This window comes from Erythrolamprus reginae, chromosome 2, assembly GCF_031021105.1.
Source record: "Erythrolamprus reginae isolate rEryReg1 chromosome 2, rEryReg1.hap1, whole genome shotgun sequence".
Taxonomy (NCBI): Eukaryota; Metazoa; Chordata; class Lepidosauria; order Squamata; family Dipsadidae; genus Erythrolamprus; species Erythrolamprus reginae.
The window spans coordinates 45,283,595-45,296,567 of NC_091951.1; the positions used below are offsets into that span (position 1 = coordinate 45,283,595).

The 12,973-nt window shown below is 45.3% G+C and overlaps 1 protein-coding gene across 3 annotated transcripts in view; it reads left to right on the forward strand.

Moving 5' to 3' along the window:
* LAMB2 (laminin subunit beta 2) overlaps positions 1 to 12,973 on the forward strand; it is a 116,722-nt gene that overhangs the window by 72,990 nt on the left and 30,759 nt on the right. For all 3 annotated transcript variants that reach the window (XR_011557922.1, XM_070738059.1, XM_070738060.1), the window contains 4 exons: positions 869 to 1,086; positions 4,710 to 4,806; positions 6,462 to 6,834; positions 12,364 to 12,548. Coding sequence is in view for 2 of the 3 variants with exons in the window: in XM_070738059.1 (XP_070594160.1) it covers positions 869 to 1,086; positions 4,710 to 4,806; positions 6,462 to 6,834; positions 12,364 to 12,548 (873 nt within the window). In the remaining variant the exon portion in view is untranslated. The remainder of the gene's footprint in view (positions 1 to 868; positions 1,087 to 4,709; positions 4,807 to 6,461; positions 6,835 to 12,363; positions 12,549 to 12,973) is intronic.

Sequence of the window (12,973 nt, forward strand, 5' to 3'; positions counted from 1 at the left end):
CGAAAATCGAGGGAACACTGTATTTTGTTTTGTTTAATTTTTATTTTTATTATTTTATTTATTATATAATTTTATTATTATTTTATTTTATTTTTGTTTTGTTTTATTTTATTATTTTTTATTTTGTTTTGTTTTATTATTTTATTCCATTATTTTATTATTTTATTTTATTTTATTTTACTTTTTTATTATTTTATTTTATTTATTATTTTATTTTACTTACTATTTTATTATTTTCATTTTAGAAAAGTCATTGGGCTTCTCAACTCACTCGCAGTGACTCCAGATGGTGTAAGAGGATGAACCCCAATACAAAAAGCAATACTCCCCCCGCTCCCCTTGGCAATGTGAATCAGATGAGCCATTTGATTGGCTCCATCTCACTCTGGGTCCCCAGGCCCATTGGCACAACCATGTCAAAAGAGAGTCACAGTGGAGGTCAATCTTATCTCTATCCAGATGATGTTCCACAGGAAGGGAGGGAGCCACCATGAAGAAGGCCCTTCTGGGTCCTGATAGATGGACCTCCTTAGGAGAGGAGACCCATAGCATTCCCTGCTTCCTCACTCTAGTGGGTTGGATGGGTTGATATCACTGGGAAAAAGACGGTACTTCAAATCTTACTAAAGCATTCACTAAAAGATTATTAAATCTAAAAGATTATTAAATCTTTTAGTCTTATTAAAAAGGTTTGGCTTATGGTGCCCTGTGACATATTTATATTTATTTACATATTTATTTAATTTTCTTTTTAATTGACATATTTATTTAGCTTTCTGTAAAGATGGTTTGGGTTACAAATAGCGGCATCCTTTTTCCTTCAAAGAAGTGGGCTGAATATCATAGGTTTCTTTCTCTCTCCCTGCAGGTTGCTCTTGTAACTATCTGGGCACCATGCAGAACAAATGCTCCTCACAGGACCAGTGCCAATGTGATCGGTACAGTGGGCAGTGCCAATGCCTACCCAATGTCCAAGGACAGAACTGCGACCGTTGTGCCCCCAACTTCTGGAACTTAACCAGCGGGCAAGGCTGCCAACCCTGTGATTGTCACTCCTATTACTCACTGAGCCCCACTTGTAATCAGGTCAGTCCGAGCTCTGTGTAGACAGGCGTAGTAGACATCTTGGTCAATGTTGTGCGGAAAGCTGGAGAGCTTCCAGTGTAGAAGAACAGTGTGGGCACTACCTTGAAGACTCTGGGTTGCAGGAAGCTCCTTAACTGATAGGCTGGGAGAAGGGGGAGAGAGTTTAATTCAGCTGTATCTCATAGGCTTGATAACAGGATAAAAAGTTGACTTGACTATTGCAATGCACTCTACGTGGGGCTGCCCTTGAAGAGCATTCGAAAACTTCAGCTGGTTCAGAATGCAGCAGCACATGCAATAACGGGCGTACCACGGTACGCCTGTATTACTCCTACTTTACGCACGCTTCATTAGTTGCCAGTCAATCTCCAAACGCAATTCAAGGTGTTGGTTATCATCTTTAAAGCCCTAAATGGCTCAGGGCCAGACTATTTACAGAACCACCTCCTCCCTCATACCTCGCTATGGCCAGTAAGGGCCCACAGAGTTGGCCTTCTCCAGGTCCCGTCGCCAAACGATGTTGCCTGGTGGGACCTTGGGGAAGAGCCTTCTCTGTGGCGGCTCCGGTCCTTTGGAACCAACTACCTCCAGAGATTCGCACGATCTCCACCCTACCGCTCTTCTGGAAAGCCATTAAGACCTGGGTTTCCTGGCAGGCCTGGAATTAGGCTGATTGCAAGTATGTATGGTTTTTATATTATTGATTTTTATTATTAGATTTTAACTGTTTTTATTGTTGTTGTATTTATTCCGATGGTTAGCCGCTCAGAGTCCGTTTGGAGTGAGCGGCATATAAATACAATAAATACAATAAATAAATAAGTGGGACGGAGCCATGAGTGGGATGAATCCTCAGAGAGTGGCGGCATACAAATCTAATAAATAATAATAATAATAATAATAATTATTATTATTATTATTATTATTATTATTATGGTGCAGTGGTTTAGAATGCAGTACTGCAGGATAACTCACTGCTCACTCCAGTTGTTCAAGGTTGACTTGGATTTCCGTATTTCCAAGATCGGTAAAATGAGCACCCAGATAGCTGGGGGCAATAGGCTGACTCTGTAGACCACTTGAAGAGGGCTATAAGTATTATGAAGCAATACAGGTAGTCCTTGACTTACAACAATTCATTTAGTGACCGTTCAAAGTTACATCCGCATTGAAAAAAGCAACTTGTGACTGTTTTTCACAGTTACGACCTTTGAAGCATCCCCAAGATCATGTGATCAGAATTCAGATGCCTGGCTACTGGTTCATACCGATGACCGTTGCTGTGTCCCAAGGTCACCTTTTACATCCTTCTGACAGCAAATTCTCCCCCTCCCCCCCCCCATAGAATTTAAATAGTTTTGAGTAAGAAAGCCACGTTGTCCCAAACTGGCTGATAGCATTTAGCATTTAGACTTATATACCGCTTTCCAGTGCTTTGCATCCCTCTCCAAGGGGTTTACAGAGAGTGAGCACATTCCCCCCAACAATCTGGGTCCTCATTTTACCCACCTTGGAAAGATGGAAGGCTGAGTCAACCTTGAGGATGTCTTATTTTCGGGGAAACGCGGCACTATATTAATCTCGCCGGTATTATTAACATAGTTATTGTTGTTGTTGTTTTAAAATAATTTTTTATTTACAAAGATAAATACATTTAATTACAATTAACACTATAGATTTGTCGAGATACAAGGAGAAAGAAAAATAAGGGAATTGGGTAATTGGGAGATTAAAAACAATAATTATACGTCAAATTATGGTCTAGACAATATGCATTTAACAGTAAACAGAAACAAACAAGCCGACAAACATACAGACAGGCAGGAAGAAAAAGAAGGAAAAAGAAAGAAAGAAGAGAAGAATAAAAGAAAGGAAAAGGTGGGCGGGTGTACGGTAGATCTGTATTGGAATTATGAACTAGAAGTATTCTCAGTAGCTCATTCCCTTATATCTAATATTTTAGATTATAAATAAATAAGAGAAAGAGTTGAATAAATCAAAATAAGGAGATTTTAAGAAAGCCAGTCTAATTTTAACATATATCGATGTCTCATACATCCATTTAGAAGAAAAGGAAAGAGTTGACACCAGATATGTATCTATTTAAATCTATAAAGTTCTTAACACTTATTGGGCAACTTGGACAACTTGAACATACCGTATTTTTCGCTCCATAAGACGCAGTTTTTTTCCTCCCAAAGTAGGATGAAAAATCAGCCCCGTCTTATGGAGCGAAGATGCAGGCAGGGAGGGGGGGGAGGCGCTGGAGCAGAGGGGGGCAGCGATATACAGTAGAACCCCGACTTACGAATTTAATTGGTGCCGGAAGGAGGCTCGTACGTCGAAAAGCTCGTATGACGAAACATTGTTTCCCATAGGAAACAATGTAAAGTCAATTAATCCGTGCAACAAAAAAAAAAACCCCGCAAAAAACCGCTGCCGCCCGGCTGCCACCTTTTAAAACAGCCCGGGGGCTGTTTTAAAAGGTGACGGTGGGGGGGGGGCTTCCCAGCAGCCAGCTTCCAAGCCGCATTCGCCTTCCTCCGCTGCCGCCAGCCGGAGCGAGCTGCTGGGCTGCGTGTGGCGGGAGAAGCCTGGACAACGCCGGAGCGCTGGGCAGCACTACCGCTGCCGCCGCGGGGAGAGCCAGGCATGTGAGCTGGCGGCATTGGGCTTGGTGGAAAGTCCGGGGGCAGCTCCAGCGACTCCCCTCCCGTGGCTGCTGTTGAGGCGGCAGTGAGAAGCCCGGACAACGCCAGAGCGCTGCTTTCCCAGGCAGCCGGCTTGCTGGCCGGGGAAGCAAGCGATCCGGGACTGTGTGGCTTTGCGCCGTGAGGACAACAACGGCGCCCCACCACCCGTTCCTGCAGACGCGCTGCCTTGCGCCTCGTTTCCTCTTCCCGCCGCCGCATTCGGAGCCCGAGAGGGGGAAAGAGAAGAATGGAGAGAGAGCCGCGCGCCGGAGGCGGACGCCGCTGCTGCCTCAACAGCAGCCACGGGAGGGGAGTCGCTGGAGCTGCCCCCGGACTTTCCACAAGCCCAATGCCGCCAGCCCACATGCCCGCCTCTCCCCGCGGCGGCGGCGGTAGTGCTGCCCAGCGCTCCGGCGTTGTCCGGGCTTCTCACTGCCGCCTCAACAGCAGCCACGGGAGGGGAGTCGCTGGAGCTGCCCCCGGACTTTCCACCAAGCCCAATGCCGCCATCTCACATGCCCGCCTCTCCCCGTGGCGGCGGCGGCGGCGGTAGTGCTGCCCAGCGCTCCGGCGTTGTCCGGGCTTCTCCCGCCACGCGCAGCCCAGCAGCTCGCTCCGGCTGGCGGCGGCGGAGGAAGGCGAATGCGGCTTGGAAGCTGGGAGGGGGGCGGAACGTCTTTGACCACTTAGCTCTTCCTCCGAAAGGAAAGCGTGGAGGCTGCCTCTCTTCTCCCATATTTTTTTTCTATTTTCCTCCTCTAAAATCTAGGTGCGTCTTATCAGCAGGTGCGTCTTATAGAGCGAAAAATACGGTAGTTATTGTTATTGCTGCTGCCACTTTCTCCTGCCTCTCTCCTATGCCTCATGTTGTATTTCTACCTCTGCCCTTCTTTGCAGCCTCGGGTCCTCTAATAACACCTGTCTTTGTAGTTCACAGGGCAATGCCAGTGCCGGCCAGGATTCGGAGGCCGCACCTGTTCAGAGTGCCAGGAGAACCATTGGGGTCAGCCGGGTCAGCAATGCAGAGGTAAGACAGAAAGCAAGATATGACAGGCTGCAAAATTTAAATCTATTTTTGGGGGTGGGTGAGGGGGATAGCTGGGTTGCTTTTAAAAGCAAAGTAAATGTCTTCAATCTAATAGAGCAGTGGTCCCCAACGTTTTTTCCACCAGGGACCAGTTTCAGCAAGACAATTTTTCTATGGCCTAGTGGGGGCGGAAAGGGGTGTGGTTGGGGGCGGGATTAAGCATGGGGGTGCTGGTCCTCCCCGCCCCTCTTTCCCGCCATCGTCCTGTGGCCGGCAGAACCTGCCTCCCAAGCCCTCTTGCCCAGCGGGAGCTAAGCGCTAGAGAGAGGGGGTCAGGCTGGCCCTCCTGCCTCCCCCCAGCCAAAAACGCAAAAGCGCCCCGCAGCAGAAGCCAAAAGAGGCTTGAGCCTATCAGTCCTTCCCGCCCCTCTGTCCCATCCATCGTCCTGTGGCCGGCAGAACCTGCCTCCCGAGGCCTCTTGCCCAGCGGGAGGCGAAGCGCTGGAAGGAGGGAGTGGCGGCATGAGGGCCGGCAGCTGCTGACTCCACGGACCGGTGCAACATGCCCCGCGGCCCGGTACTGGTCCGCGGCCTGGTGGTTGGGGACCCCTGTAATAGAGTCTTAAAATACTTATTTAAATTCATTTTTAAAAAAACAACAACCCAAAGTTTCATCATTGAAAAGAGGCACTTTTAGCATAATGTTGGTTTATTTATTCCAAAAAAATGAAGAAAGAGTTGGAATAAGGTAAACGAGTCCTCCATAGAGATTGTGACAGCTGAGTGTGCAATTATATGCTTGAAAGCATGCAAAGAAGTCAAGCGGATCAAATTATGAAACGGCGGTCCTCCTTTTAAAACAATCCTACCTGAAATAAGGGCACCCATCCTGAGAAAGTAGAGCTTTTACTATGGACTGGAATAGATTGAACAGAAGCATACAAGTAGTCCTCAATTTACGACCACGATTGTAAGTTTTCCTTTCCATGGCTAAGCAAGAAAGTTACCGTAAGTGACTTGCGCACTATTTTATGACCTTTCCCACAATTGGTTAAGCAAACAAACTGCTTAATGAGGAATTGGGTGAGGTCAACAGTGGATAGAAGACTTTCTACTAAATCTGCACTTCTATTCTACTAGTTTTTCTCATCATTCCTTTCACCCATTTCCTCCCATGTTGACTGTATGACTGTAACTTGTTGCGTATATCCTAAGATTTTTATTAATATTGCTTCTTCGTTGCTTATTTGACCCCTATGACAATCATTAAGTGTTGTACCATATGATTCTTGACAAATGTATATTTTATTTTATGTACGCTAAGAGCATATGCACCAAGACAAATTCCTTGTGTGTCCAATCACACTTGGCCAATAAAAATTGTATTCTATTCTAAGATAGAAATTATTTGGATAACCAAGATGAAGAAATTAGATAAGGAGGCAGCACTAGATAAATGACATATACCTATAATTAAGCTCAAGAAGATGAAAAAGAATAATAGGTTTTAAAATAAAAAAGTCTTATACTGTACTCTGAAAAATACGATATTTCTGTAAAGACGCAGTCCTTCTGAACTTAATTTGCTAAGGGGCATTGCATAGAAGTCAACATATTGCCCCCAACAAGCTAAGCTTCTTGTGTCTTTTTGGCAGCCTGCGACTGTGATCCACGCGGGATTGAGAAGCCGCAGTGTCACCGTACTACTGGGCACTGCTCCTGCCGCCCGGGGGTGTCCGGCGTGCGCTGCGACCAGTGCTCCCGTGGTTTTGCTGGTGATTTCCCCGCCTGCCAGCCCTGCCACCAGTGTTTTGGAGACTGGGATCGCATTGTGCAAGACCTGGCTGCCCACACCCGCAGCCTGATGCAGCGGGCTCAACAGCTCCACCAAACGGGGCTGGCTGGCGCTTTCGAGGGCCCCTTCCGTCGGCTGCAGGACAAGCTGAGTGCCATCCAGGCTGTGGTCAGCGCTCGCAATGCCACCTCCACTGCCATCGCTCATCTCTTGCATAATATGGATGATGTGCGGTAAGTCAAAAGGCAGCCCAGCCCCCAACGTCCGCTAAACTGAATCAGAATCAGAGTAGAGCTGGAAGGGACCTTGGAGGTCTTCTAGTCCATCCTCCTGCTCCAGCAGGAGATCCTATATCATTTCAGACAAGTGAATGTCCAATCTCTTATTTAAAACCTCCAGTGATGGAGCGCCCAAAACTTCTGGCGGCAAGTTGTTCCACTGGTTAATTGTCCTCACTGTTATTTATTTTATTTTATTTCATTTATTCATTGGACTTGTATGCCGCCCCACTCCGTGGACTTGGGGTGGCTCACAACATATTAAAAAAACAATATATAATAAGACATCTGAAATCCAATTAATATAAATAACTAATCTAATTAATCTAAATCTGTTAGGAAGTTTCTCCACAATTCCAGGTTGCTTCTCACCTTGATTAGCTTCCATCCATTGTTTCTTGTCCTGCCCCCTGGTACTTTGGAAAATAACTTGACCCCCCTCTTCTGTGTGGCAGCCTCTCAAATACTGGAATATTTAAGAACATAAGAAGAACTATGCTGAATCGGGCCAAAGCCCATCCAGTCCAGTATTTTGTGTCACACAGTGGCCCACCAATTGTCCATGGGGATCTTGAGCAGAAAGAGAAGGCAAGACCCTCCCTTTCCCTTGACCCCCAACAAATGGGACCCAAGGGAACCCTGCCTGCCTCAACCTACATAGAGGCGGCACATGGACATCCGTTTCAACAACCATCAATACACTTGGCATCCATGAATCTGTCTCATCCTGCCTTGAAGTATCCAGGCTGACAGCTGTCACAGCATATTATTTTACTGAAAGAGTAGTAGACTTCCTTTGCCAGTGGAGCGCCTGTTTTTGCGATCCTGGGATTCCCCTGAGGCTCCCCTGCATGGGAAACCCCACCTCCTGACTTCCGCGTTTTTGCAATTCCCCTCCTGGGATTTCCCTACAGCATCGCAAAAACGCAGAAGTCCGGAGGTGGGGTCTCCAATGGAGGGGAGCTTCAGGGAAATCCCACCAGTGCAAAAATGGGTGCTTTGGCTTGAAAAAGGGGTAAATTTTGGGCTTGCACGCATTAATAGGTTTTCCATTGATTCCTATGGGAAACATTGTTTCGCCTTACGAACTTTATACCCTTATGAACCTCCTCCCGGAGTTCATAAGACAAGGTATCACTGTATTTCCCTTTATATGTCCTCTCTTTCTTACCTATGAGCTGTAGGGAACGCCCCCTCGCCCTAGTATTGTGTGATAGGGAAAAGAATTTTTTCTCTATCCACTTTTTCTATCCCATGCATGATTTTATACACTTTGATCAAGTCACCCCTTAAACGCCGTCTTTCAAGCTAAAGAGACCAAGGTGTTGCAACCTGGTTTCATAAGGGAGGTGCTTTCCTTTATCATTCTTGTTGCTCTTTTTTGCACCGTTTCCAGTTCCAATATATCCTTGAGGTGCCGTGACCAGAACTGTACACAATACTCCAAATGTGTTTTCATCATCGATTTGTACATGATAATACTGTTATCATGTCCCCCCTAGTCCTTCTTTGTCTGGAGACTATCCAAGCCCAAATCTTACAACCATTCCTCATATGTTTTAGTCTCCAGGCCTTTAATCACCTTAGTTGGGTGGGTTTTTTTGCACTTTTCCCAACATTTTTGGAATTTTGGTGGAATTTTTTGAAATGTGGTGACCAAAACTGAATGCGGTATTCGAGGTGTGGTCTTTCTAAGAATTTATAAAGCAGTACCAATACATTGTGTGAACTGACACCAAAATTGGAACAGGCAGGAGTGAAAGAACAGGGATTAGGCACGATTCATCGTCCTGAGTGCATGTTTTGTAAACTAGAAGTCTCTACTGAAACCAAAAATATCCAGTTTTTTGCAAAGGACTTCCCCGGCCAACTTGCCATAGAATTTTAAAAACCTATTCAAGACCGGTCACACAATATACCTGATGCAACAAATTAATGTACACATTTAAAATGAAGTCACCTTATTTTATATCAAAAAAGAATAATTGCACCCCAAGCAAGTTTCTGCAGAATGAAATACTTAACTCAAAAAGCAACAAATTGGAAAAATTAATTAAGTCATTAAAGACAATTAATTGGATAAATCACAATTAACAGAGTTCACACCTCCTGCTAAACCATAAACTGTGAAGAACACCTGAGTTCACAACACATCCTGGGACCAAATTGTGCCATTATAAATATGGTAATACAGTGATACCTTGTCTTACAAACTTAATTGGTTCCGGGATGAGGTTCTTAAGGTGAAAAGTTTGTAAGACGAAACAATGTTTCCCATAGGAATCAATGGAAACGCGATTAATGCGTGCAAGCCCAAAATTCACCCCTTTTGCCAGCCGAAGTGCCCGTTTTTGTGCTGCTGGGATTCCCCTGAGGTTCCCTTCCATAGGAAACCCCGCCTCTGGACTTCTGTGTTTTTGTGATGCTGCAGGGGAATCCCAGCACGGGAATCCCAGCAGCGCAAAAACGAGCACTTTGCTGGCAATGGAAGTCTGGAGGTGGGGTTTCCCAATGAAGGGATCATCAGTGAAATCGCAGCATTGCAAAAACACCGAAGTCCTCGAAACCCCACTTTCAGACCTCTGTATTTTTGCGATGCTGCGATTTCACTGAGGCTCCCCTCGCCGGGAAACCCCACCTCCGGACTTCCATTGCCAGCAAAGTGTCCGTTTTTGCACTGCTGGGATTCCCCTGCTGGGATTCCCCTGCAGCATCACAAAAACATGGAAGTCCAGAGGTGGTGTTTCTCATGGAGGGGATCCTCAGGGGAATCCCAGCAGCACAAAAACAGGTGCTTCGCTGGCAACGGGAGTCCGGAGGTGGTGCATCCCAGCGGCGGCGGTGGGTTTGTAAGGTGAAAATAGTTTGTAAGAAGAGGCAAAAAACTCTTAAACCCTGGGTTTGTATCTCGAAAAGTTTGTATGACGAGGCGTTTGTAAGACGAGGTATCACTGTATATGAATACACTTGCACATTTCTTTTACTATTGCTCACCAAAGTTTTCTTAAAACAAGACAAATCCTAATAATTACTTTTTAATTAATGATTGAATTTCTTTCCAGGTGTTCTTAGCCTAGCCTGATTTAAAAACCCCTCAAATCTCCATCTTCAGGGAGACGCTCCAGGGATTAGATCAAAGGTTCCCAAACTTGGCAATTTTAAGACTTGTGGACTTAAAATCCCAGAATTCTGGGAATTGAAGTCCACAAGTCTTAAAGTTGCCAAGTATGAAGACCTCTGGATTAGATGTTCTAAATAACCATTAGAAAATGTATCTCTCTCCATCGGGGCTTGATTATTAGTTTCCCTCTATAGCAATATTGACTATAGAAAACTGCTTTAAATCATCTACCCAGCAAAATCATATTTCTGCTGACAGTAGCTCCTCCAAGAGTAACACGGATCCGAGGAATTTCCGGATATTAAGCAGTTGCTTTTTGTCATTGAACTCTCGTCTCTCTACAACGTCTCTCAAACTTGGCGACTTTAAGATGTGTGGATCAGTGAAGGGCTGCAAAAATTTTTACTACTACACTGTGGGCATGGCCTATTTTGTGGGTGTGGCTTGCCAGCTATGTGACCAGGTGGGAGTGGCTTGATGATCATGTGACCGGGGGGTGGCTTAAATGTCATGTGACTGGCTTAAAGGTGGCTAACTTGACATCACTCATGTCAAAGGTTTGGGTTAGGGGGCCTGGCCTGGCCTCGCCTCAAAGAGATACAATTTCCCCATCTGAAAAGTCCAGAGACAAGGCTAAGTAAAGACGGTTCCTTTATTCAGCTCTTAAAAAGGGAAGTGACAATCAGCGGAACACGTCTGCTCTACCTGGAGAGAAACCGCTCTTTTTATACATTTGCGGCTCCCGCCAAAAGAGAGCAGCCCGCGTCTGAGCCAATCAGGCGCGACTTCCTGTTTCCAGCTCAGACAGCGTTTCTCATGGAACCAACTATTTACATAGGATACAACACCATCTATTTGCTATTACTGAACATCCAAAATATACTACTTAATTCTATTTATATATGTCATATGTGTACATACATATTACACACAGGCACATAAAAATATACATTATCTACTATATAAACTGTATGTGTATGTATACACACACACACAGAGCTCTTCTAAAATTATGCACATTCAACCTCATTTACTGCGATAGGAAAAACATACCCAAAGTCCAGAAGGGGAAAAAAAGGGGGGGAAATCAATTTTTTTTTTTCTACCGGTTCTGCATACCTGACTAAAAATTTTCTACCGGTTCTGCGTACCTGACCATGCCCATAGAAGCCCATCACTGGTATGGACTTCAACTCCCATAATCCCGCAGACAGCCTTGGCTGGCTGGGGAATTCTGGGAGTTGAAGTCCACACATCTTAAAGTAGTCCCTAAAGCAGAGGTCAGCAATCCACAGCTCTGGAGCCGCATGTGGTTCTTTCCTCAGCTGCAGCTCCCTGTGGCTGGTCGGCTCCACAATTGACGGGGCTTTCGGTTGGGAAAGGTAGAGGAAACAAGATGCTGCACTAGGAGGAGGGTCTTTAGTGGGGGGAACAACTTTCAGTCGGCAGAGGAAAAAGGATGCAGCGCTAGGAGGAGAGACTGATGGGGAAATAGACTCCAGAATTGAACAGGGGTTCCCCTTTAGAACCTTTGAGGCTCTTTCTTTCTTTCTTTCTTTCTTTCTTTCTTTCTTTCTTTCGTTTATTTATTTATGTATTTATCTATTTATCTATTTATCTATCTATTCATTCATTCATTCATTTATTTATTTATTTATTTATTTATTGGATTTGTATGCTGCCCCTCTCCGGATACTCGGGGCTGCTAACAGCAATAATAAAACACCATATAATAATAATCCAATACTAAAAACAATTAAAAACCCATTATTATAAAACCAAATATACGTACAGACATACCATGCATAAAATTGTAAAGGCCTAGGGGGAAAGAGTATCTCAGTTCCCCCATGCCTGGCGGCAGAGGTGGGTTTTAACTAGCTTACGAAAGGCAAGGAGGGTGGGGGCAATTCTAATCTCTGGGGGGAGTTGGTTCCAGAGGGCCAGGGCCGCCACAGAGAAGGCTCTTCCCCTGGGTCCCGCCAAGCGGCATTGTTTAGTCGACGGGACCCGGAGAAGACCCACTCTGTGGGACCTAACTGGTCGCTGGGATTCGTGCAGCAGAAGGCGGTCTTGTAGATACTCTGGTCCGGTGCCATGAAGGGCTTTATAGGTCATAACCAACACTTTGAATTGTGACCGGAAACTGATCGGCAACCAATGCAGACTGCGGAGTGTTGGTGTGACATGGGCATATTTGGAAAAGCCCATGATTGCTTTCGCAGCTGCATTCTGCACGATCTGAAGTTCCCGAAGTTTCTCTGAGTGTTTAAAGTTGCTAATCCTTGCCCTAAATAAAAGGCATCACATTGGATTGACAAGTCTGGGGGAGGTATTTCATGTCTCTCTCTTGCTCTGCTCAGGCAGGACATAGCTGATATAACAGAAACACTGACCCAGCTGGAGGGATTGCTGACAGCCACCCAGGACAAGAATTTTAATGCCAACCACGCGCTGGGCACCCTGGAGCGTGGCGTTCGGAGCCTCAACTTTAGCCTAGCGGACCTGAAACGCCAGCTTAATATTCTCATAAACACCAATGTGTTGGGTAAGTGTTTGCTGACATTGTTCCATCTAGGAAACAAAGCAATCCACAGCTACAAATCCTTTGCCTATATGGGGACCCTGTTTCCCCCAAAATAAGACATCCCCTGATAATAAGCCCAGTCGGGCTTTTGAGTGCATAGAATAAGGCCAAGTGCTTATTTCAGGGTTTTAAAAAAATATAAGAGAGCATCTCTATTTTGGGGGAAGCATGGTAGTCCTTGACTTACGACCACAATTGAGCCCAACATTTATGTTGCTAAGTGAGAAGTTTGTCAAGTGGGGAGTTTTGCCCCATTTTACGGCTGTTCTTCCTTCATTTCTTAAGGAAATCAGTGCAGTTGTAAATTAGTTACACTGTCGTTGAGTGAATCTGGATTCCCCATTGACTTTGCTGGTCTAAAGGTTGCAAAAGGTTAGGGTTAGAGA